The sequence below is a fragment of the Megalobrama amblycephala genome, linkage group LG1 (assembly GCF_018812025.1).
Source record: "Megalobrama amblycephala isolate DHTTF-2021 linkage group LG1, ASM1881202v1, whole genome shotgun sequence".
NCBI lineage: Eukaryota > Metazoa > Chordata > Actinopteri > Cypriniformes > Xenocyprididae > Megalobrama > Megalobrama amblycephala.
In genome coordinates, this window is record NC_063044.1 from 55,385,825 (window position 1) to 55,410,475 (window position 24,651).

At 37.0% G+C, this 24,651-nt stretch overlaps 1 protein-coding gene across 4 annotated transcripts; it reads left to right on the forward strand.

Moving 5' to 3' along the window:
- The first annotated feature begins 260 nt into the window (after positions 1-260).
- rhot1a (ras homolog family member T1a) lies at positions 261-24,522 on the forward strand. Of its 4 annotated transcripts, none has more exons than XR_007186458.1 (21): positions 261-645; positions 1,840-1,898; positions 2,010-2,091; positions 3,877-3,920; positions 4,010-4,063; positions 4,210-4,262; positions 5,777-5,885; positions 8,583-8,684; positions 8,842-8,940; positions 9,126-9,234; positions 9,646-9,766; positions 9,952-10,036; positions 10,418-10,563; positions 10,674-10,774; positions 10,861-10,991; positions 11,076-11,159; positions 11,247-11,369; positions 15,905-16,107; positions 17,189-17,311; positions 19,332-21,788; positions 23,446-23,598. XR_007186458.1 is itself a non-coding variant. In XM_048202467.1 (21 exons), exons 1-21 carry the CDS (start codon positions 609-611, stop codon positions 23,561-23,563), a joined length of 2,130 nt encoding a protein of 709 aa, XP_048058424.1. In that variant the 5' UTR covers positions 261-608; the 3' UTR covers positions 23,564-24,522. The 4 variants fall into 4 exon arrangements, 3 of the variants coding, with proteins under 3 accessions (XP_048058424.1, XP_048058434.1, XP_048058441.1); XM_048202467.1 differs by having other exon boundaries at positions 21,642-21,788; positions 23,446-24,522; XM_048202477.1 differs by lacking the exon at positions 19,332-21,788 and having other exon boundaries at positions 262-645; positions 23,446-24,522.
- Positions 24,523-24,651: the final 129 nt, after the last annotated feature.

Genomic DNA, 24,651 nt, shown 5'->3' on the forward strand with positions numbered 1-24,651 from the left:
TTTTGACGTTGTTTGAAATGTATTTATTTATATCAATTATATCATATTTAAAATATCATGTATAATGTGTCTATTATTTATTGTGAAGTTATAGCAGTTTCACAGAGGCCATCATTCTAGACTAGCTAATGAATATTTTTTAGCTTGGCCAGTCTCGAAGGTTGTTTTTCTTTCAGCTGGGGAAAGGTGATACGCTTTTCCTCTCCAGTCCTACCGGAGGCGGTATAACATTATAACTGCGAATGGTAAACAGAAAATGTCAGCGCAAGGAAATCCGCGTTTGTCCGTAGCTGCGTTCCGTAGTTACCGGTTATTGGAGGTCAGCCGCCTCTGGCGTGAGCTTGAAATGTGAACCCAGAAATGTCATGAAGTGAATCTGAAGAAAGCAAGCAGTGCCTTCATATCCGCGGAAACGCTTTTTCTCAATGGCATGAATGTCCTCTATGTGTTAAACTGGAGCGAACATAAGTTTCACACAGACTGAGACAGAAGTTGGTCCGTCCGTGTTGCCCTACAGAGGCCTGCGCTGTTACATATAGCAGCAGGATCAATGATCTGCGACAAAGGGCTTGCTCGTTTTTTATTTTGATCACGTTAAAGTTGCAACGATGAGAAAGGACGTGAGGATATTACTAGTCGGAGAACGTAAGTGAATTGATTCAATGTTTTCCTGCTTTATTATGTAAGTGTCAATTGGCCGCAGTTGCTGAAATCACTCGCAAATCTTTAATTAGTCAAAACGCGCTGCTGTTTATTATTATTATTATTATTATTATTATTATTATTATTATTATTTACAGAATAAGCTCTTCCTATTCTATAATTTATCATTTTTACAAACATTTTATTAAGCCAGATATGGGACAATACATTGACAAGTGACCGAATGACACCCATAAATAAAAGCTCTGTACAATGTTTTTAAATGTTGTCTAAACTGTTACTGTCATCCAACTCGTTATATTAATCTACATGGATGTACAATGGAAGTAAAATAACTGAAAGAGTTGAATTTTTTTTAATGATCATAATTGACCAGATCAGCAAACCCTAACACACATGATGACTCTCCCATCAATAATGTTTTGTTGTGGATTTTACTTAGTTTCACCCTTGTTTATCAGAGTTATTTATAGCAATTTTAGGAGCAACTCTTATGGGCCTCTAGACTTCAGGAGCTGCCAAAGTTTAGATGGGTCAGCCAAAATAGTACGTGTCCATGTAAACGTAGTGCTTACCAATGGCAAATATTAAGCTTCAGAGTTCAGTTCAGACATCTTCATTCGTAGTTGATATTTTGACATTTCAGTATCTTACAAGTGTTAATATTCAGATACACTTTGAGAACATACCATACTGATCACAGTGTCGGTGCATTTGTATTTTTTTTTGGAAATATCAGAACCAGGTTTATTATAGTTAAAGCAATAAAAATGTCACTTGAAATAAAATAAAATGTTAACTAAGAATACTTGGACTAAAATGAAAATAGAAAAAAGTTAATAAAAATGTAAAAGTATCTCAATGATGCTAAAATAACACTAATCAGGCTTTTTTTGTTTTTCAACATTAAGATTTTAGGATGCAATTTACATAAATGTTTATAAAAGTTTTCTCCTTTTAAATGGTCCTATGGTGTGACATGAATTTTTGAAAGTGGTCTTGCAGTATGAGGCAATAAAAGCTGCATGATTGATAATGAAATATTGAAATGGAACAATTCAGCTTTAATATTATGTCAACTGCCCCTGTATATGGGAAGGCATGTTTTTGGAAATCATTCAGTGCTATGAATAGATCTGGAACGCAGCGGTGACTTTGAAATTCTTTTCTTCACAGCCAAAGTGGGGAAGACCTCCCTGATCATGTCACTTGTCAGTGAGGAATTCCCTGATGAGGTACTCATTAAACTAACTCATACAGTCAAAGGGACTTTATATTTTATACTTGCCTAAATGCATTGCATTAGTGTTGTGTTTCTCAGACTTGTATTGTGCATCTCATTGAAGGTTCCTCTTAGAGCTGAAGAGATCACTATTCCTGCTGATGTCACACCTGAGAGAGTTCCTACTCATATAGTGGACTACTCAGGTAATGATGCATGATCACTTATCTCTGTATTCTCTGTATTATGAGCAGAGATTGACATTAACACCTGCCAACCCCGCCAAATGTGGGTGGATTTCAGCAGTGGCATGTAACAACCATTTTGGCGGGTTGAATTTTATTAGTGCTGTCAATAAATTTTTAAATCACACTTTTGTTGTTAATCACGGTTAATTGCACACTTATTGCCAAATTAAGCATATGCCATTTATCTAGTTAAACATTCATTTTGTCATTTGCTATATCCAGCAAAGTTACAATACAAATACAAAACAATCACAATACAAAACTGTATTTTCTGCAAGCTTTTTTCAAGGACCCTTGGAGACTCCAAAAGGACACCAAATAATATAAGGAGTCGATATAATTCATACATTTATGCACACCAAAGCTGACGGCACTATTTTTAATATTATCTCTTAATATATTAGGCAGCAGGTATATTAGGCTGCCGTCACTTAAAGGTGGTACAGAGGATGTTTTGTTTTATACATTTTTGCAATATTACTTGAAACTGTCTTTACTAACTGATAAAAGACTATTTATTAGGTGCACTGAAAGGAATATTATTAATATACATCATCTGTGCACGAGGTAGGGCCTTAAAAACATCAGCCAATCGTTTACGTGATCATCGCGTAAACGATTGGCCCTCTGGCTTGTCAATCACTGCCGTGACGTTCCTTGTGAGAGACGTGCGCGGCTGCGCGCTCCAGTAACTTTCCACACTCCACAGGTGCCGCATGCGATGTTTTTGTCAGGAGACGGGAGTAACAACTGCAGATTATGAGTTACCTGCGGTGAGTCCGACATAATGAATCCACTAACACGACACAGCGAATGCCGGTGGTAAACACTCGTGTTCCAATACTCGTGCACGAGTTTTGGGAGGCGTTCCCTCGAAATGAGCTGTGAAGGAGGGGGGTTGTTCTTACGCATGCGCTCATTTCAAAAACTCACTAACAGTCTTTGGTTTCTCAGTCGACGAAAAGATCCTCTGTAGCACCTTTAAGACCTGATGCACAGATCCATTATACTTACACAGGTGTTTTCTTTCTCAACTGTTTACTGTTGTTCACTGTGTACGTGAATACCCATGCCAAGACCGGCATTTTGACATTATTTTGTGTGTATTTGACTGTTTAAGCACAATAGAGAACTCAGTTTAGTACTGAGAGGCAGCTTTATTTGCACACACTTTGGGTGTGAGCACAAAATCTGCATGAATGAGTAAATTATTAATTATTATCCCAGGTAGGAACACAACGCAACAGTATTCATCCAAAGCAAATGAAACGAGTAAGTGAGTGGAGGCGGGTTTGTGTGTCAACTCGGTGTCAGAGAGATGAGAGAGCGAGAGAGAGAGCACAGCTGGTATTGTGTATCTATTCTGTGGAAAATGAGTACTGGAAGCAAATCTATATTTTTGAGAACACTACATTGCAATTAATTTGTTATTTCAGATGCCTTTTTAAAAGACTACATTTGAAAAATGTATGTATTATTTAAAAATATCTATATGGCAGTTCTTCCCTGTGGTGTCGTTGTCAAAATTGTGGCCAGTGAACATGCTGAGTGGCTAGTAACTTTAGAAAATCACTAGCCACAGTGGCTGGTGTGCAAAAAAAATAATGTCAATCCCTAATGATGAGATTCATATAGCCTGCATCACTGTTCTTATGTAAATACCAAAATGCAACCTTCTACTGACAAGCTTAATCCTCTGGTCTTTTATTCTTTGCATTCATATTTTATTTTTTGATTCCACAGAAGCAGAACAGTCAGATGAGCAGCTTTACCAAGAGATATCAAAGGTAGGGCTGGTTTTAGTCTCTTTGATTACACAATTTATTTTAATTGTATTGTTTTATTCAACTCCCTTGCGTTTTCCCTCTCGGCACAGGCTAATGTTATATGCATCGTATATTCAGTAAACAACAAGAAATCAATCGAAAAGGTAAGTCTTGTTTCCTTGCATGTTAAACACCTTTTTTTTTCCCCCTTTCTGTAGTTACAAAGTCAAATACATTTCTTGCTTTTTAACTTCTGATAGTTTGTTTCTGAAAGATTCTGTTGTTTCTCATTATATTGGCTTCCCTGTAGGTGACAAGTCATTGGATTCCCCTCATCAATGAAAGAACAGATAAGGACAGCAGGTGAGTGTCTTTCTGCAAGGTTCTTGGAGGCCCCGGGTCTCTTAAATGTGCTTTGATCAATTCATATGCTTTTAAAGGTGCCCTAGAATCAAAAATTGAATTTACCTTGGCATAGTTGAATCTCCTTCTTGTGTAAATCTCATTTGTTTAAAAGACCTCCGAAGAACAGGCGAATCTCAACATAACACTGACTGTTACGTAACAGTCGGGATCATTAATATGTACGCCCCCAATATTTGCATATGCCAGCTCATGTTCAAGGCATTAGACAAGGGCAGGCAGTATTAACGTCTGGATGTGCACAGCTGAATCATCAGACTAGGTAAGCAAGCAAGAACAATAGCGAAAAATGGCAGATGGAGCGATAATAACTGACATGATCCATGATAACATGATATTTTTAGTGATATTTGTAAATTGTCTTTCTAAATGTTTCATTAGCATGTTGCTAATGTACTGTTAAATGTGGTTAAAGTTACCATCGTTTCTTACTGTATTCACGGAGACAAGAGAGCCGTCGCTATTTTCATTTTTAAACACTTGCAGTCTGTATGCATAAACACAACTTCATTCTTATAAATCTCTCCAACAGTGTAGCATTAGCCGTTAGCCATGGAGCACAGCCTCAAATTCACTCAGAATCAAATGTAAACATCCAAATAGATACTATACTCACATGATCCGATGCATGCATGCAGCATACATGACGAACATCTTGTAAAGATCCATTTGAGGGATAATTAGCTGTGTGAACTTTGTAAATGCACTGTATTATAGTCGAGAGCTCAGGGGGCAGGGAGCATGAGGATTTAAAGGGGCCGCAGCCTGAATCGGTGCATAGTTAATGATGCCCCAAAATAGGCAGTTAAAAAAATCAATTAAAAAAAAAAATCTATGGGGTATTTTGAGCTGAAACTTCACAGACACATTCAGGGGACACCTTAGACTTATATTACATCTTGTAAAAACTGGTTCTAGGGCACCTTTAAAAAGAATAGTCTGTGTTCTCTCTGCTACAGAAAGATGTGCCTTAATGATTATATAACATAATAAAAGGTAACACAATATAATTTAACATAATATAACAATATAATATAATTAATAATCAGTATTGAGATGTCATGTTCAGTAAAAACGAGATGCACTGCATTTTTGAATAATTATATTTGTTTAATATAATTATGCAAATATTAGATAAGCGTCTGCTAAATAATTGCATGTAAATAATTATTTGACAAGCTGTTATTGTCAGTACAGCAAATATCATTAAACAATAACAATGTTTCCATGTACTCTCTCTTTTTTGTTTTTTTTATTAATTTTATGACTTATTTACTTAATTCTCCCCATGAAGATAGTCCTGCTGCTGACTATTGGCAATAAAAAAATATAATAATAATCCATGTACTCCCTATGAAACACTTGTTTGGAATTCTGTTTGATTCCACAAGTATTTGATTCAAGTATTGTGTCTGAAGATGTAAAATGTTTTTAATCCGCTTTTCTTGTCACAGAGTACCATTGATCCTGGTGGGGAATAAATCTGACCTAGTGGAGCACAGCAGCATGGAGACCATCCTGCCCATCATGAACCAGTACTCTGAGATTGAGACCTGCGTGGAGGTGAGAGATGCTTTTTTCAGTCTGAAATATATGTGCTTCTGGTCTGAATGTATGAGATGACGTGCTGAACATGCCTCTCCAGTCCCTGTGAGACTGAGTGTGTGCAGAGGGGCACTTGTGCCATGGAGGAAAGTGACATCACCCTTTGGGTCTTGTGTCTGTCACTCATTCCTGCTTTACTAGAGGCATTGGTTTCAGTCTGAAAGGAGAGACGGAGCTCTCTCACTGAGTCCAGTGAATGCAAATCAAATCAGTCCAGTATTACAGGGTGTCTATTGTTTGATCTTAAAAAAACAAACAAAGCCATTGTCCCTCCCACATTAAAATATGTTAAGTAAATTTCAAACGCTATTTCCAAGTATATGACTGTACATCAGTAATAATTATTTGGTAAAACTTTACAATAAGGTTCCATTTTTAACACTGAACAGTCATATTTGTATTAACTAACATTAAAGGAACACTCCACTTTTTTTGAAAATAGGCTCATTTTCCAACTCCTCTAGAGTTAAACAGTTGAGTTTTACCGTTTTTGAATCCATTCAGCCGATCTCCGGTTCTGGCGGTACCACTTTTAGCATAGCTTAGCATAGTTCATTGAATCTGATTAGACCGTTAGCATCTCGCTTAAAAATGACCAAAGAGTTTCGATATTTCTCCTATTTAAAACTTGACTCTTCTGTAGTTAAATCGTGTACTAAGACCGACGGAAAATGAAAAGTTGTGATTTTCTAGGCTGATATGGCTAGGAACTATACTCTCATTCAGGCGTAATAATCAAGGAACTTTGCTGCCGTACCATGGCTGCAGCAGGCGCAATGATATTACGCAGTGCCTGTGAGCCCCTGCTTGCACAGGGAGTGTGCCTTGTAACCATGGAGACGTTTGTGAGAGGCGCTGCGTAATATCATTGCGCCTGCTGCAGCCATGGTACGGCAGCAAAGTTCCTTGATTCTTACGCCTGAATGAGAGTATAGTTCCTAGCCATATCAGCCTAGAAAATCACAACTTTTCATTTTCCGTCGGTCTTAGTATACGATTTAACTACAGAAGAGTCAAGTTTTAAATAGGAGAAATATCGAAACTCTTTGGTCATTTTTAAGCGAGATGCTAACGGTCTAATCAGATTCAATGAACTATGCTAAGCTATGCTAAAAGTGGTATCGCCAGAACCGGAGATAGGCTGAATGGATTCAAAAACGGTAAAACTCAACTGTTTAACTCTAGGGGAGTTGGAAAATGAGCCTATTTTCAAAAAAAGTGGAGTGTTCCTTTAAAAAGGTTGATAAATACTGTAACACATGCTCATGATTATTTGATAGATTCTTGAGTAGAAAAGGTTAAAGGGTTAGTTCACCCTAAAATGAAATTTCTGTCATTAATTACTCACCCTCATGTCGTTCCACACCCGTAAGACCTTCATTCATCTTCAGAACACAAATTAACACATTTTTGATGAAATCCGAGGATTTCTGATCCACACATAGGCAGCAACGCCATTGCACATTTTGAGGTCCAGAAAAGTAGTAAAAACAGGGTTAAAATAGTCAACGTGACTACAGTGGTTCAACCTTAATGTTATGAAGTGACGTGAATATTTTTTGTGTGAAAAACAAAACTAACATTTCATTTCATTTATTTCATTTATTTATTTATTTATTTACAGTGTAAAATCTACATTAACCTTAAAAAGGAGAGATGCATTTTACCAGGTTATAGCACTTGTGCTAATTTGCACCTGCAGTCCCTGGACAGGCTGATGTAAACAAATCAAGTTAAAAATACATTTATCCCAAAACAACATTAAAATAATCACACCCTGCATTCATTCCTCAGCATGCATTTACAAATACACTCTCACATACACATCAAATACTAGACATTATGTGAACATGTTTGTTGTGAAAGAAGCCATTTTTTGACCCGATGTGAAATTTTTTTTAAATTCACACATGTGGTGACTAAAATGTGTGACTAAAACGACTAAAAATAACGACTTTATTCAACAATTTGAACTGTTGTCATTTGTAGTGAACTCCTGCAGGCTTCCTTGTTTGTGTCCAAACGGTGGCTCAGTATTGGCCGAAGCTGAACACATGAGCAGCACGACAAATGGGTGTGATGCTGACGCAGGAGCCGGCCAATAAAATGAGTTGGCGTTGGGACGTAAACATGGAAGCCTGCACTGATTTCACTACGTCAGCTGCGTATGGCAGCAGTTCAAACTGTTGAATAAAGTCGCTATTTCTGTTTTGTTTTTGCACACAAAAAAGTATTCTCATCACTTCATAACATTAAGGTTGAACCACTGCAGTCACGTGGACTATTTTAACTATTTTAACATTTCTGGACCTCAAAAGGTGCATTGGCGTTGCTGCCTATGTGCTTCAGAAACCCTCGGATTTCATCAAAAATATCTTTAATTTGTGTTCTGAAGATGAACGAAGGTCTTACGGGTTTGGAACGACATGAGGGTGAGTAATTAATGACAGAAACTTTATTTTTTGGGAGAACTAACCCTTTAAAGAGGCCTGTCTTATAAAGATAACTATTAATAAGCGTTGATATATTAAAATTGTTAATATATTAGTAGTAGAGTAAAAGAAGAAAAGAAATATAGAAATAAAAATGTTTTTATTTATATTTATATATATATCACATCATGGTTTAATATACATTTAATTATTACTTTCTTAGTGTTCAGCCAAAAACCTGAAAAATATCTCAGAGTTGTTCTACTACGCCCAGAAGGCTGTTCTGCACCCAACAGGACCTTTGTACTCTCCAGAAGAGAAAGAGGTAAGAGATTTAGCGCCTCAAAATACTTCTGTTGGACCTAGTAATCTGGCCCCTTTGTGTTACAAAGGAGCACATGAGCAGGTTGGATGCCTACATCAAAAATTCAAATGATCTGTTATATTTTGTAGTAATGAGCTTCTTTCTGTTTATTCTCCAGATGAAGCCATCTTGCATCAAAGCACTTACTCGCATTTTCAAAATATCAGACCTTGACAACGATGGCATTCTGAACGATAATGAGCTTAATTTCTTCCAGGTGAGAGCAGTTTTCTTCAGCACTTTGTGCTCAAATTGCTGTGGCATTTTTATACTTCGCCAGACAATTGACAGGAGAGGTTGTTTACGCACACAGCTGCACCAACTGCACCTTAATGAGAGTGAAAGAAAGTGCTCAGATTTTCTCAAGCAACATTGTTGATGATTGGTGGTCCTGCCTTGCAGAGAACTTGTTTTAACATACCCCTGGCACCTCAAGCCCTGGAGGACGTGAAGAATGTTGTGCGGAAAAATATGTCAGACGGGGTGAAAGACAACGGCCTCACACTGAAGGGTGAGCTGAATAGAAACTCAAATGCCACCGGCTTTTTATTTGCCACCCCATTGATGATATGTTGTTTAAAACAAAAAATGGTGTAAGAATGGAATATTATTGTTAATTTATAGAATTATTATATATTGTATACTATTTATATAGATATAGATTTTTATTATATATTTTAAGTGTATGAAAAATTCTTATATATACTTTAAGTATATAAATAATTGTTTAATATATAATAATATTAGGTAGTGTAATTGTCTTTTTTTTTTGTTTAAAAAATAATAATTTATAATTATTAATAATAGTATATGTAATTATAGCATATCATAATTTATAATCAACAAAAATATAAATGTTATATGAAATTTTTGTCATTCATTAGGTTCTGTTTGTGTCTGATGTGTGTTCTCTGTTTTATAGGTTTCCTGTTCCTTCATACACTCTTCATTCAGAGGGGAAGGCACGAGACCACTTGGACTGTGCTCAGGAGGTTTGGTTATGATGATGATCTGGAGCTGACACAAGAATATCTGTTTCCACTGTGAGTCCCACCCCAAATCCAGAACTTCAACTTTAAATGAATCATGTTATCACATTATGTAGTTCATAATCTCTGGTTGGATCACATTTTTTGCAGCTCTGTTGCACTGCCCTGTTTTTGTAAATAAAATGAGAAATGTTTTCTTATCCGGTCAGTTGAATTACTGACATCAATTATTTTTCTAGGTTAAAAATACCCCCAGACTGTACCACAGAGCTGAACCACAACGCCTACCTCTTCCTCCAGAGCGTCTTTGACAAGCATGACAAGGTGAGCACGCAAAATGCCATTGAATTTTCCAAACAGCTGCATTTGATAAGGGCAGCTATGTAACTGGAGTTTGAATAAAGATGATCGAACCTGTTGTATGATTAACCACCTGGCCATTTGTTTAATTGCATAATACAAAGGTGTATTTTACAGCACTGCCTGAAAGAATGACATGTTAGGGGCCATTCACACACATTCTTGCATTTTTAAAAGTTGGCATAAGACAGTGAAAATTTAGTGAGACGTGATGCTAAAGTTAAAGATACACATATGGTGCATATGTTATGTAGAAAAACAATAAAAAATGTTGATGAACACTTGCCATATTGAATGAATCTCTATTTTTTTTTTTTTTCCTCATCCTAAATGTTTGTGTGTCAGGATCGAGACTGTGCTCTGTCTCCAGATGAGCTGAAGGATTTGTTCAAGGTCTTTCCCTACATGCCCTGGGGTCCTGATGTCAACAACACAGTCTGCACCAATGAGCAGGGCTGGATCACTTACCAAGGCTACCTTTCCCAGTGGACGTGAGTGCCGTCCTCATCCCACAGTACTTGAAGATGGAAACAATGAACCTTTTGATTTTTGCTGAAGTCATTCATTCAAATATTGAACACATGATTTATCTCCATCTCAGGCTAACAACATACCTAGATGTGCAGCGATGTTTGGAGTACCTGGGTTATCTTGGTTACTCTATTATCCAAGAGCAGGAGTCTCAGGCCGCCGCTATAACAGGTAAGTGTGTTTTAGCATGTAACATCATTCGTTCATTTATCAGTAAGGCCGATTTATAAATCGTTAATGTTACCTTCCTTGTGCAGTCACCAGAAATAAGCGCATCGATCTGCAGAAGAAACAGACCCAGCGCAGTGTTTTCCGCTGCAATGTTCTAGGAGCTCGTGGCAGCGGTAAAAGTGGCTTTCTGCAGGGTTTCCTGGGCAGGAACCTTGTGGTGAGTACAAATGCCCCCACAGGAGAATACAGCATTTAGACTTTGACTGATTTTGACTTTCTCCATCTTCATATTCATATTCAGCGTCAGAAGAAAATAAGGGAAGACCACAAGTCTTACTATGCCATTAGCACCACTTATGTTTATGGACAAGAGAAATATCTTCTCGTAAGTCAAAGTTCTTTTCCTTTTTACACTAATGTATTGCCATCTTCATGTCTGGCCAGTGCTCATTAATGGTTCTTTCTCTCTCAGCTGCACGAGGTGCTGCCGGACTTTGAGTTCCTGTCTGAGGCTGATCTGGCTTGTGATGTTGTTTGCCTGGTGTATGACATCAGCAACCCGTGCTCCTTTGAGTACTGCGCTAAAGTCTACAAGGTCAGCTTATTTTTTAAAAAGTTTACTGGCAAGACTTCATTGAATTTGGTGGTATGAATTGAATTTTTGCAAATGTGCATCCCAGCTGTAGATTGTATCTGTTCAGTAACATTAGAAATATGTATTGAATTAGTGTCAAATTAAATTTAAAGTTTATGTAGCTTATACTCTCGACTACTTGTCTGATTATGCAACATATGTACTTAATTGAAAGTCACTTTGGTATGAAAGTACATAAATGTAATTGTCATTTACACTACCATTCAAAGGTTTGGGTTCATTAAGTTTTTTTGCTCACCAAGGCTGCATTTATTTGATCAACATACAGTAAAAGCAGTAATATTTGAAATATTAATACAATTTAAAATAACGGTTTTCTATTTTAATATATTTTAAAATGTAATTGGGTCTCATTCATGAAACATGAGCAGAACGCATTTTTGTGTAAATCGTGTGTAAAGTGGTTCTGGCGTAAATTTTCGGATTCATTAAAATGTTCATATTTTCCAAATGTTAGTTGGTATGAAAGAAATCTACACCTGCTCCCAGCCACGCGTAAATAGTGCGTTTAACATCCGAACGTTTTGCTCATTAATAAGGCTGCATTTTAATTCACCTTAATAAGGTATATTTACACAGCATTTTGAAAAAATATTATATATAGTAATTACATACGTTTTTTCTTTTTACTTTTATTGTGAGAGCCAGTAATAGCATCTGCAAACGGAGCACTTTAATCAAATAATTAACTGATTTCAATAGGGCTGGGCAAACTAATGGCCCCTTAATTGTTATGGAAATTGTTTCCTATAAAATGGCCAAAATCCTTTGTTTGGTGTCATAATATGATGCCCATATATAGTTGTCAGATTTAATGGCGGGATTTATGGTAATTGAGAATGAGCGTGCGCGCGCGTCCCATTTACGACTGATTGGAATTCATTAACACACACACACATTTCACTATCATTTCTGACAAGTACGAAGTATTTGTGAATCAGGAGAAGAGTTTTCGGGAAGGTCTCTTTACGCGCAAATCATTTACTCGTTAGTAATTTACTTATTAGTAAATATTTACTCGTATATTTACGAAGGTTTCATGAATGAGACCCAATGTGTCTTTCCTGTGATGCCAAAGCTGCATTTTCAACATCATCACTCCAGTCTTCAGTGTCACATGATCCTTCAGAAATCATTCTAATATGCTGATTTGCTGCCCAAGAAACATTTATTATAGGGCTGACCCCCTAAAAAGCCAACCAAAATTGTATTAGTCTGTTAGTCACAGAAAAAAAAAACCTTGTGGCGAAGTCACGCAGTCCATGAGGGACAGATCGTTAACGGCAGGTCCTTTTGGTAATTACAGTATGTCGGGCAGGAAATCACCTATCATGTTCGCCTGTCATCCATCGCCCTCAAATATGGCTTATCATTTGAAACATGTAAGTGGGTAGCAACTTTACATGGCTGCTCACTCTAATGTTAACCTAGATAAATGTGCGCTATTATTAGGCGCAAGTCCAAATGTTTGTGCAGAGTGTGTAAGCTTAAGTATTTGAATCACTGCATGACATGGAGGCGTCAACACAATCACTTGCATTTTTTCTGAACAGTGGAAACAACTTAAAGGTGCTAAAGAGGATGTTTTGTTTTATACATTTTTGCAATATTACTTGAAACTGTCTTTACTAACTGATAAAAGACTATTTATTAGGTGCACTGAAAGTAATAATATTAATATACATCATCTGTGCATGAGGTAGGGCCTTAAAAACATCAGCCAATCGTTTATGCGATCATCGCGTAAACGATTGGCCCTCTGGCTTGTCAATCACTGCCGTGACGTTCCTTGTGAGAGACGAGCGCGGCTGCGCGCTCCAGTAACTTTCCACACTCCACAGGCGCCGCATGCAATGTTTTTGTCAGGAGACAGGAGTAACAACTGCAGATTATGAGTTACCTGCGGTGAGTCCGACAAAATGAATCCACTAACACGACACAGCGAATGCCAGTGGTAAACACTCGTGTTCAAATACGAGTGTTTACGAGTTTTGGGAGGCGTTCCTTTGAAATGTGTTGTGAAGGAGGGGGGTTGTTCTTGCGCATGCGCTCATTTCAAAAACTCAGTAACAGTCTTTGGATTCTCAGTCGACGAAAAAATCCTCTCTATCACCTTTAAAATACTCCATAATTTTTGGTCATGCATCAGAGTAATACATCATTCAAAACTATAAAGGGTCTACTTTTGTGTAAACTCACAATAACAAGAAATTGTTATGCCTCTGTAAAATAAAGAAAACAAACAGGATGCGCTTTCTGCCGCCTTGGTCTCCCTGAACTGGAGCGTGTCACAAAAATAAACCGAAACTCAACGTATAGGCTACTTGCCTCACAGACATGAGAAATATTACTATAGAAAGCTTGAAATGCCTACTTTTTAAATGAACCAATTCAAATCGAAAAATATTATTTGCTTATGTAATCTGTATGAAATGCAATCCTCTCTATAGGCGCATTCACTATACTGTGGTGATGGCGAGGCAGCATTGTCATCTTAGCAGCTGCCATTGACTCAGAAAACACTAGTTTATTAATAAATAAACAGTTTTTTCCCCGGGACATTCATAATCATCACTTTTGCTGGGGCTTTGTGACAAGCTTTATGCGTGCACTTGAGCGTGGAATAGGCTATATTAAACACTCATTATGGTCTAGCATTCATTTAGCAAAAAACTACGTTAATATAAATGTGCAATTAGTCAACTAATGGCTTAAATGAATGACTTATAGTCGACTAGAAAAATCTTTAGTCAGGGCGAATTTCTTATTAATATCAATGTAAAAATGGCTAACCCTAACATTTTAAAATCAGCATTTATTTGAAATCGAAATCTTTAACAATATAAATGTCTTTACTGTCACTTTCGGTCAATTAAATGTCCTTGTTGAATAAAAGTATTAATTAAAAAACAAAAAAACAATTGTACTGATCACAAACTTACGGAAGAGGATTAGGGCCATGCAATAATAAAAAAATAAAACCATCTCAAGATTAAAGTTGTTAAAGGTCCCGTTCTTCATGATCCCATGTTTCAAACTTTAGTTAGTGTGTAATGTTGTTGTTAGAGTATAAATAAAATCTGTAAAATTTTAAAGCTCAAAGTTCAATACCAAGCGAGATATTTTATTTAACAGAAGTCGCCTACATCGAACGGCCAGTTTGGACTACATCCCTCTACTTCCTTCTTTAATGACGTCACTAAAACAGTTTTTTGACTAACCTCCGCCCACAGGAATAGACAAGAGTTGCGTTTGTAGAGTGTGTTTGTCGCCATGTCGTCGAAACGCTGTTATTTTCATCCCGCAGTCCAATCACCGGGTCTGATTCCGGCTCAAATTGATAGGGTAAAATTAAAGACATGTTTACAATAACACTGAGCGCGTGCATCTCCACGTTATGGTAAGAGGCGTGACCTTTCCGGGCAAGGTTCGCTAAGCTGCTGTCGAATCACAACACAGGAACCGCTGGCACAATCAGAACTCGTTACGTATTTCTGAAGGAGGGACTTCATAGAACAAGGAAGTCATCAGCCCGTTTTTATGACAGTGGAAACAGCGGTATACAGATAAGTAAATTATGTGAAAAATACTGTGTTTTTTTACACGCGAAACATGAACACATGTTATATTGCACACTATAAACACAATCAAAGCTTCAAAAAAAACACGAAAAACGGGACCTTTAAATTTCGAGAAAAAAAGTCAAGATAAAATGTTGAGAAAAAAAATCATTAAATTTCGAGAAAAAAGTCGAGATAAAATGTTGAGAATAAAGTCATTAAATTATGAGAAAAAAGTCGTTAAATTACGAGAACAAATTACGAATTTGTTCTCATAATTTAACGTCTTTTTTCTCGTAATTTTTACGATGTTTTTCTCATAATTTAACAAATTTGTTCTCGTAATTTAACAACTTTTTTCTCGTAATTTTAATGAGTTTATTCTCAACATTTTATTTAGACTTTTTTATCGAACTTTAACGACTTTTTTCTCGAAATTTAACAACTTTAATCTCGAGATGGTTTTAATTTTTTATTATTGCTTGGCCCTAATCCTCTTCCGTACAAACTTTTGAATGGTAATGTATGGATTTAGGATAACAACTTATATATTATTTTAATGTCTTATTTTGGATCCAAAAAAAGTTTACTAAGCAAAAACTGCCCATTGATTCTCCAATAATACCCTTGTTTCTCCAAGTTGCGATGTTGAAACCTTTTCGCTTTGCTTGTTTGTCAATTTTGTTTAAGTTAAAGATGGATGGGCAGGGTCAACAATCTATTGGTCGTTTTCCACTAGAATGACATCTGCGTGTACTCGTGTAGCTTCTTTCCTACCGCTCAGGATGAGATTTTGGGAAACAAAATGTGGTTTTGCTTGTGCTTTAAGCTGAATAAAAACACAGAAATAACTCCAAATATATGTTGTTATATTGGTTAAGGATTTATTTTTAACACCATGATGTCTTTTCACAGAAACACTATATGGACAGCAAGACACCCTGTGTGATTATTGCTGCCAAGTCAGACCTGCATGAAGCACGTCAATACTACAGCCTGTCTCCGTTGGATTTCTGCCGGAAACACAAGCTTCACCCGCCACAGCTGTTCACCTGCAACACAGACGAAGCACCCAGCAAAGACATCTACACCAAACTCACCACCATGGCTATGTATCCGTGAGTATATACTGTTGCCCCTTCTTTAACCTGACCAATCTGCCCTACTGTTTGCTGCTCCTGTTAGATTGTGAATGGCTCCTCTGGCTCTCCTTGTTCGCCTCTTTTGTGTTTGTCTGTCTAGTTTTTATCTCATTGTGCTTTTAAAGCCGTTAGATAAGTGTCATATTAGCAGCATCTTGGAAAGCTGATGTTTCTGTGGTGAGGTTTCGGAGACATTCAAGTATCATTTGTTCCAGGGTCTTTTACTGTAGTGCATAATATCAGGTAAAAAGGTTCTCTAGTATCTGGTGGTGATGGTAGTTACGTTCTTTCCTAAGGCTGTGTACAAGAACTTTGTTTTAAATAACTGATTTTAAAAACAAACAAAATAAATTTTTTTATGATAGAGGCTGTGTGTGTGAAAGCGCCTACTGCTCATGGTCCAGTTTATACAATAAAGAGTACTTTAGTTTTTGGTAATCGATTCTTAGGAAAGAACTGTAGAAATTATATTCAAAGTATTCATTTAATCATTTTTTAATGGTCTTTTTTCATTTTCTTTAAAAATAAAAATGAAAACTCCAGGTTTTGCTTTTTTTGTTTTGTTTTTTTGGTAGGGCTGCACAGTTTGGACAAAAAATCTCTTCATGCGTGTAAATGAAAGTGGTGTGCTTCGCTTTGAAACAGGCTGCAATTTAACTCTAAATATTTGCACTGCATATTCAATTTGATAATCGCATTGTCATATCACAATTTCAGTTTTATTTCTCTTACTCGTGCAGCCCTATTCAAGCTTTTTGCTTGAGCTTGTTTTGCAAAGTTGTATAAATCTTTCCTTTTATACATTTGAATTATGATGTTTCAAGCCTCTTTCTTTTCCTGTTTTTTCCTTCCGCGTAATTGTCAATAGATGACTGTTTTTCCCACAATTCTCTTCTCCACCAATTGAACAGTTTTTTTTTTTTTTTTTTTCATTTAATACATGTAACTGTGCTTACCTCCCTGCACTACTTCATGTCCAAGCCCAAGTGGAGGATCCGGCTCTCTTGGATCTTCGTCACGTGATACTGATTCTTCCTGTCTGTGTGTGTTTCTGCAGCCACGCCAAGTTACGCTGCATGTGCAGCTGCAACAGGTGTACCTTTTGCATCTGTCACAACCTCCTGAACTCTGAGCTGGTGCGCTCGGTAAAGGCCAAACTCTACAGCACAGTTCTGAACAGGTCTCTGAGTACAGCTCTATATACCCCCACTTTCCCTCTTCGCAGGGCGATCTCTAACCTTGGCTTCTTAACACATCTTTACTTGCTGTTGGTCTGACAGGTTTACGTTGCATATCCACAGAGGGATGTTGGGAAATTTTATGGCTTTGTTGTTTTAAAGTTTTAGTCACTGAATTTATCATAACTAAAGTAGACCGGCCAGAATAACTTAATTCATCAAGGCCCAAACATATGTTGTTATAGCAACTACTACTGATTAACATTTGAATCTTGCATTTGCTATCAGTGATGCATATGACGCATATATTGCACTCTTTTCTGCTTCAGCCTGTGATCCATCTTATCAACCGTATCTTAACCCTGTTTGCAAAGTGCCGGCTGAATCCTGCTTGTATGCTTGACCTTTAGACTAATGTAAAGTAAAACTAGAGATGGGAATCATAAAAAAAAAAAAAAAAAAAATACAAAATTGTTTACTAATTTTTTTTTAAATTAAGACATTGTTTATTCAGCAAAGACACATTAAATTGATTTTTTTTTTTCCTTTCAACTTTCACAAATTTAAGCAGCATGACTTTTTTCAACACTGATAACAAGAAATGTTTCTTGAGCATCAAATCAGCATATTAGAATGATTTCTGAAGGATCATGTGACACTGAAGACTGGAGTAATGATGCTGAAAATTAAGCTTTGACATCACAGGAATAAATTACATTTTAAAATATATTAAAATAGAAAACAGTTATTTTAAATAATAGCTAATATTTCACATTATTACTGTTTTTACCTTATTTTTGATCAAATAAATGCAGCATGCATGGGTAAGTATGAGAGACTTATTTAAAAAATTTACTGATCCCAAAGGATCATTAAATTCTTTATGATTTCCATTTCTAGTTTAATGTTCAGAGTCTTGCAGCCTTGTTTCCTGTTTATATATGCAAATGGATACGGTTGTTCTCAAAACATGCCATAAACATTAAAAACATGTTTATAAAGGCATCCTTTGGATTTTGGACTGAATAATTTTCATTTGTCCTCATGTTGTGATGATGCTTATAGGGTTAGTTCACCCAAAAATGAAAATTTTAAAGCTTGCCATAATTTTCATTAATTACTCGCCGTCATGTCGTTTCAAACCTGTAAGACCTTTGTTCATCTTCGGCACACAAAGATATTTTTGATGAAATCTGAGAGCTTTCTGTCCCTTCATAGGCAGCTACACAACTGACGCTTCAAAGTTCATAAAGAAATCATAAAACTAATAGAATTGAGCAGTTTAGTCCAAATTTTCTGAAGAGACTTGATCGCTTTATATGATGAACAGGTTAAATTTGGGTTTTTATTCATATGTAAACACTGATCAACGCACACATCCGTTGTGATAAATTTCCGCAAGAGGTATGGAGCTCTGGAGGGACAGAAATCTCTCAGATTTCATCAAAAAAATCTTCATTTGTGTTCCGAAGATGACCGAAAGTCTTACAGGTTTGGAACGACATGAGGGTGAGTAATTGATGAAAGAATTTTTTCATTTTTGGGTGAACTGACCCCTAATAACCCTTTTCTCTAGTCAGTTGAGGTGGATATGCAAGCAGTAAATCTGCACTAATTCACTCATCCTTGCTCCAGGGACAAATGTGGCCGCAAGGTTCATATTTTCATTTTTGGTTGCATTTCTTCCTGAGCTTTTGTTCATACTGAGCAGTTACTGTAGATCTTCTAATCTTTCTTACTGCCTATAAAATGTAACACCAGGTGAAATGCATGGGTGTGAGTTGTATTATTTCCTTTTTCAAGTAGTAACGAATAAGTGATCATTAATGTCTAAAGTTAGAGCAAGACTAAAACAGTTTTATTTTATATAATTTTCTTTAAAGCATGTGCCTTTCTTATACCTCTATGGTTTTTAATCTCATGCCGCACGAAATTCATTTGGTTAAACCTTTTTTTAATATCGAAGTCCTTCTGTCTGTTGAATTTAATCTTATGAATTTGTTTTGTTCTGTCCCTCCATAGGTGTTCCTTTTCATTTGTTTGGCTGGCCCTTTTCGTCTTTATTTTGCATCTCTTAACATCATGTTAGCCGTCCCTAATGGGACGTCTGTCCCTCTCTCTAACCATGTCATGTTTCTGAGCTCTAGTTAAAGCTTCCTCAAGGACTAACTGTTCATATGCAGTGAATTGAAAACTAAGAAGGCTTAGTTTGTGTTGCATTGTGTCTGTATTAGAATGGCTAACATGTCTAACCTGTTGCTGCTAATATAGTGTTTCATCTAAAACAAGCTTCTCTTGCCATTTATTGTTTGGTGCTTTGACGGATAGTATTTTTTAAAATATATATATATATTGTTGTTCTTGTCTGTCGTTTAGTTAGTGTTTTATAACCAGTCTTTTATTTAAGATGTGTATGGACTTTATATTCAGGTTGATTGGTTGTCCATACCTCAGCACTCAGTAGATAGCAGAATTAAATTTTATAGAAAGACTTGATTAAAAAAAATTACCACACACACAGGGGTTGGACAATGGAACTGAAACACTGGTTAATATAGTGTTGGAGGTTTCACACCTATATATGCGCGGTCTGGTGGCCAATCTTCTCTGATTTTACATTCCATCAGTAAGATCAGAGTGTGAAGGTTGAATTATCAGCAATAGCACTGCTGTACATAAAATATTGCAATCCACACAACATAATGGAAGACATAACAAGAGTTAAAAAGAGGACAAATTGTTGGTGTGTGTCTCGCTGGCTCATCTGTGACCAGGACAGCAAGTCTTTGTGGTGTATAGAGACTCGAGCTATGGTGTTCAGGGTAATGTCGGCTTAACACCACATTGGACGACCTGCATCAGACAGGAGTAACTGTTGATGCAAAGGGATGTCCAGGTATTAACCCAGATTGTATCCAGAGAACATAAAACCACAGCCGCCCAACTCACTGCAGAATTAAATGCACCCCTCTACTCTCCTGTTTCCACCAAAACTGTTCGTAGACTCGAGAGTCAACATTCATGGTCGGGCTGCTATATATGATCACTCGTGCCAGTGCCAAAATGTTGCTTTCCATGGTGCCAACAGTGCAAATCTTGGGCTGTGGACAATTTGAAACATGTATTGTTCTCTGATGAGTCCATCTTCACTGTCTTTCCCACATCCGTGGAAGTTACGGTGTGGAGAAGCCCCAAAGAGGCTCAACGCCCGACTTTTGCTGCCCTGAATGAAGTACAGAAAAGAATCAGTGATGATTTCAACTGGAATATCATTTTGGAGGAGCAAGTCAGAAAACGTTCTCCTCCACCAGTATCACATAGTGACCTGGCCACTGTTCTTCTGGAAGAGGAATGGCTCAAAATCCCTCTGGCCACTGTGAAGGACTTGTATCTCTCATTCCCAAGATGAACTGATGCTGTATTAGGTGCATAAGAAGGCCCTACACCATACCAATCAACTATTGTGATATAAAACCAGGTTTATCAGTTTCATTGTCCTACCCCTGTGTGTATGTGTGTATATGTGTATATATACACAAAATGTATAATAATTAAGGCCACATCCACACGATGCCAGAGCTTTCCCTATCCGATCCTCTTTTTTCCCCCCTTGTCTCAAGAAATATCTGCGTACACACGAAACCACTGAAACGGACTCAAAACGATGTAGTATGTGGCGCTGTAATTCTGCCACAGGAATACACTAAAAACGGAGAATAAGACTTGGAGCATGAGCATAAACTTTGCGCACTGTATACAAACTTTAGTAAAGCTTGGTAATAAAGCCTTACTTTATTAAAGCTAATAGGCTAGGTAGCTTCTGCAGTACGAACACAAGCATGTAGTCCGCTGCTGTTGTTGTTGTTGCTGTTATGTGACGTAGTGATGTCTGACTAGAGTCGAGATCGTTTTACAAAATATACAGATTGGCTGTACACATGAAAACGCATAGTGTCGTTTTCAGATTTATCCACTCCCAAAATGCCATATTTGTCTGGACAAAACGCAGACACGATACAAAATTTTTACGTATACAGCTAAACGCGTCTCCGTGTGGACGGGCTCTAAATTTATAAAAAATTACATTTACAGTGTCATACATTGGCAAGCTTTAAAAACACACAAACTTTTGTTAATTTTGTTAAAATGGACAAAAGCATTCAGAATTCACAATATGTTTTAGTGACAAAGCTGCTGTTTCTCAGTAATAACTACAGAGGTGTGTAAGAGTGTTGTATGTTTACAGCATGCGGTGAGCAGTGGGGTATGTTGGGGTGGTCCTGTCGGGTGTGCGGTTGTTGATCTGCCATGCTGTGTGCATGTGTGTATAAGGTTGAGATCTTTTATACAAGATGTGGGCATGTTTCTGTTGGCTGACGAGGAGTCCGGCCTCACCCATCAGGTTCATGCAGTCAGCTTTGTAGAGGACTCTGTCTACATGGAGTCGTCTGTCGACCCGTTTGTGCCCGTTTGTAACAGGTTTGTAACAAGTTGCCACAATGGGATATTAAATGGGATTTTAAGTTCAAAGAAGGAATCTTCTTGACCGGTTTACAGTGAGGTGGTTAAATAAAATTCACTTCTTTTTCACTTTTATTTATTTGTTTTTCACCACATCCTTAAGGTATCTGCAGGTGCCTGGATTGAATTCTGCAAATTACTCTATGTATTGCTTTGTGAATGCAGTATCACCTTTGTTGCTTTAATGGGATTTTTCCTTTCAGCTACATAATATTTTTCATAGGTTTCACACAAACAAACATTGTTCTGATAAGCCTTTAAAGTTTAGTGTCTTAATCTGGACTTTGGATAGGTAGTGTTGAGCTGTTTAAATGTGTGATGAATGTGTGTTGGGAGTTTAATCTCACAAGAAACCTCTTGTTCCCGTAGTGTTTCTCTCTGTCACCCTGTCTTTACCTTCTGAGCAGTGTGCTTCAAACATTTGGCTTTTCCCCCTGAAAATATTAGCTGTCTATCTCATGCTTTCTTCTGCTTTCCCATGCTGCCTTTTTTCCTGTTTCAGCAGCTCCTCTTTTTTTGTATATTAATGGATGTCCAAAAGGCAAAACAAAATGCATTTTTATTAAAGGGTTAGTTTAACCAAAAATGAAAATTCTGTCATTATTTACTCACCCTCATGCCGTTCCACACCCGTAAGACCTTTGTTCATCTTCAGAACACAAATTAAGATGTTTTTGATGAAATCCGATGGCTCAGTGAGGCCTCCATTGCCAGCAAGATAATTAACACTTTTAGATGTGACCATGTGACTACAGTGGTTCAACCTTAATGTTATGAAGCGACAAGAATACTTTTTGTGCATCAAAAAAACAAAATAACTTTATTCAACAATATCTAGTGATCGGCGATTTCAAAACACTGCTTCATGAAGCTTCGAAGCTTTACGAATCTTTTGTTTTGAATCAGTGGTTTGGAGTGCCAAAGTCACATGATTTCAGTAAATGAGGCTTTGCTACGTCATAAGTGTTTCGCAATTTCAATGGTTCATGTGACTTTGGCAGTTTGATACACGCTCCGAACCACTGATTCGAAACAAAAGACTCGTAAAGCTTTGAAGCTTCATGAAGCAGTGTTTTGAAATCGCCCTTCACTAGATATTGTTGAATACAGTCGTTATTTTGTTTTTTGGCGCACAAAAAGTATTCTCGTCACTTCGTAATATTAAGGTTGAACCACTGTAGTCACATGAGCTATCTTTAGTAGCTTTCTGGGCATTGAAAGTGTTAATTATCTTGCTGTCAATGGAGGCCTCACTGAGCCATCGGATTTCATCAAAAATATCTTAATTTGTGTTCTGAAGATGAACGAAGGTCTTATGGGTGTGGAAAGACATGAGGGTGAGTAATTAATGACAGAATTTTCATTTTTGGGTGAACTAACCCTTTAAAGTATAAATCCTACAATACGCTTAAATACCTATATGATCCAATAATAGTCTATCATAGTGAATTTTAATGAAAACCTGTCTGTCACATTCCGCTCTCTCTCTCTCAAAAAAAAAAGTTTCATTCAGACATTTTGTCAAGTCGTCATATCTCACAAACCGTATGAATAGCCCCATGAAGTATGTCATATTAACAATCCTGTTGTTTCTCTTACTTTTGCTCTTTTACAGACACATGACCCAAGCTGACCTGAAAAACTCTACTTTTTGGCTGAGAGCGAGTGTTGGTGCCACCGTGTTTGCAGTTCTTGGCTTTGCCATGTACAAAGCTCTCCTCAAGCAGCGGTGATCAGTGCATCCGGCATGTTACAGCAACCCAGGCCCTCTAAAAAAAAAAAAAAACTACAAAACCGATGATCCCTCATTCCATCCTTATTTCATTTAGGACAGAAGATTCCTAGAAATAGTTGTATCGTTAAAACTGCCTTTCCCAAACCAAGTGTTATAGGAACTCACCTCATCAGCCCTGTGCTGGAACAGGACATCTACAGTATGGCAGGAGCTGTAATCGCGTCCTCTGCTGATCCGACATGAGGTTTTTATTGATACACACTGATGTTTTCCTCAGGTCAGAATGATTGGTGCCACCTATATTGAAAAGAGACAGCAGAGCATCAGGATTTACTGATAGGTGACTGAAAGCTATGTTTATATGTGTATATATCTTACTGGACATTATAAGATTGTCTCTAGCTAGTGAACAAACCATATTTGAACTGTATCACATAGGGATACACTCGTGCTTGAGGGAGAAGCACTGAAACAAAGCCATTTCTCACATGTAAAGGTCATTTTGCTCTTAGCACTTCACAGCTGTGTTTATTAATTTATTAGCCTTATCTCTGTTGTTTTGGGCATTGCTTGAAGCATGCATAGAACAAGAGATTCTTTTATGCAATATTTGGTTTTTATTTTGATAAGTTATGTATATATTTTTTTTCTTTTCCATGCTACCCATTGCCTTCATAAACATTATGCACAGGAAACCCCCTTTTTTTTTTTTTTTTTTTTCTGTAATATGGCATAACTGTTTGTTCCAAGCCAGATTAAATAAGACCTTTTTACTACATTACAAGGACGGTATGAAATTCTTCCCAACTAACAATCATGTAGAGACAGTCATTTTTTTGTCTAATGTTTTAGCTCTTATGAATATGTAACTTTCAATGCAATTTTCTCTGTTCAAAACCATGGATTGTTGCACTTGTGGGTTTTCAAACATTTACAATAAATAATGGTGTGAATAAATCTGTCTGTTGTGTTTGCTTCAGACACAATGCCTATTTGAATGTTACCTCAGGCTATTTTTTATTTTTTTATATATATGCTCAAATTGTCTCCCTCCCCCCATCCAATAATAATAATAGTAAATAATAC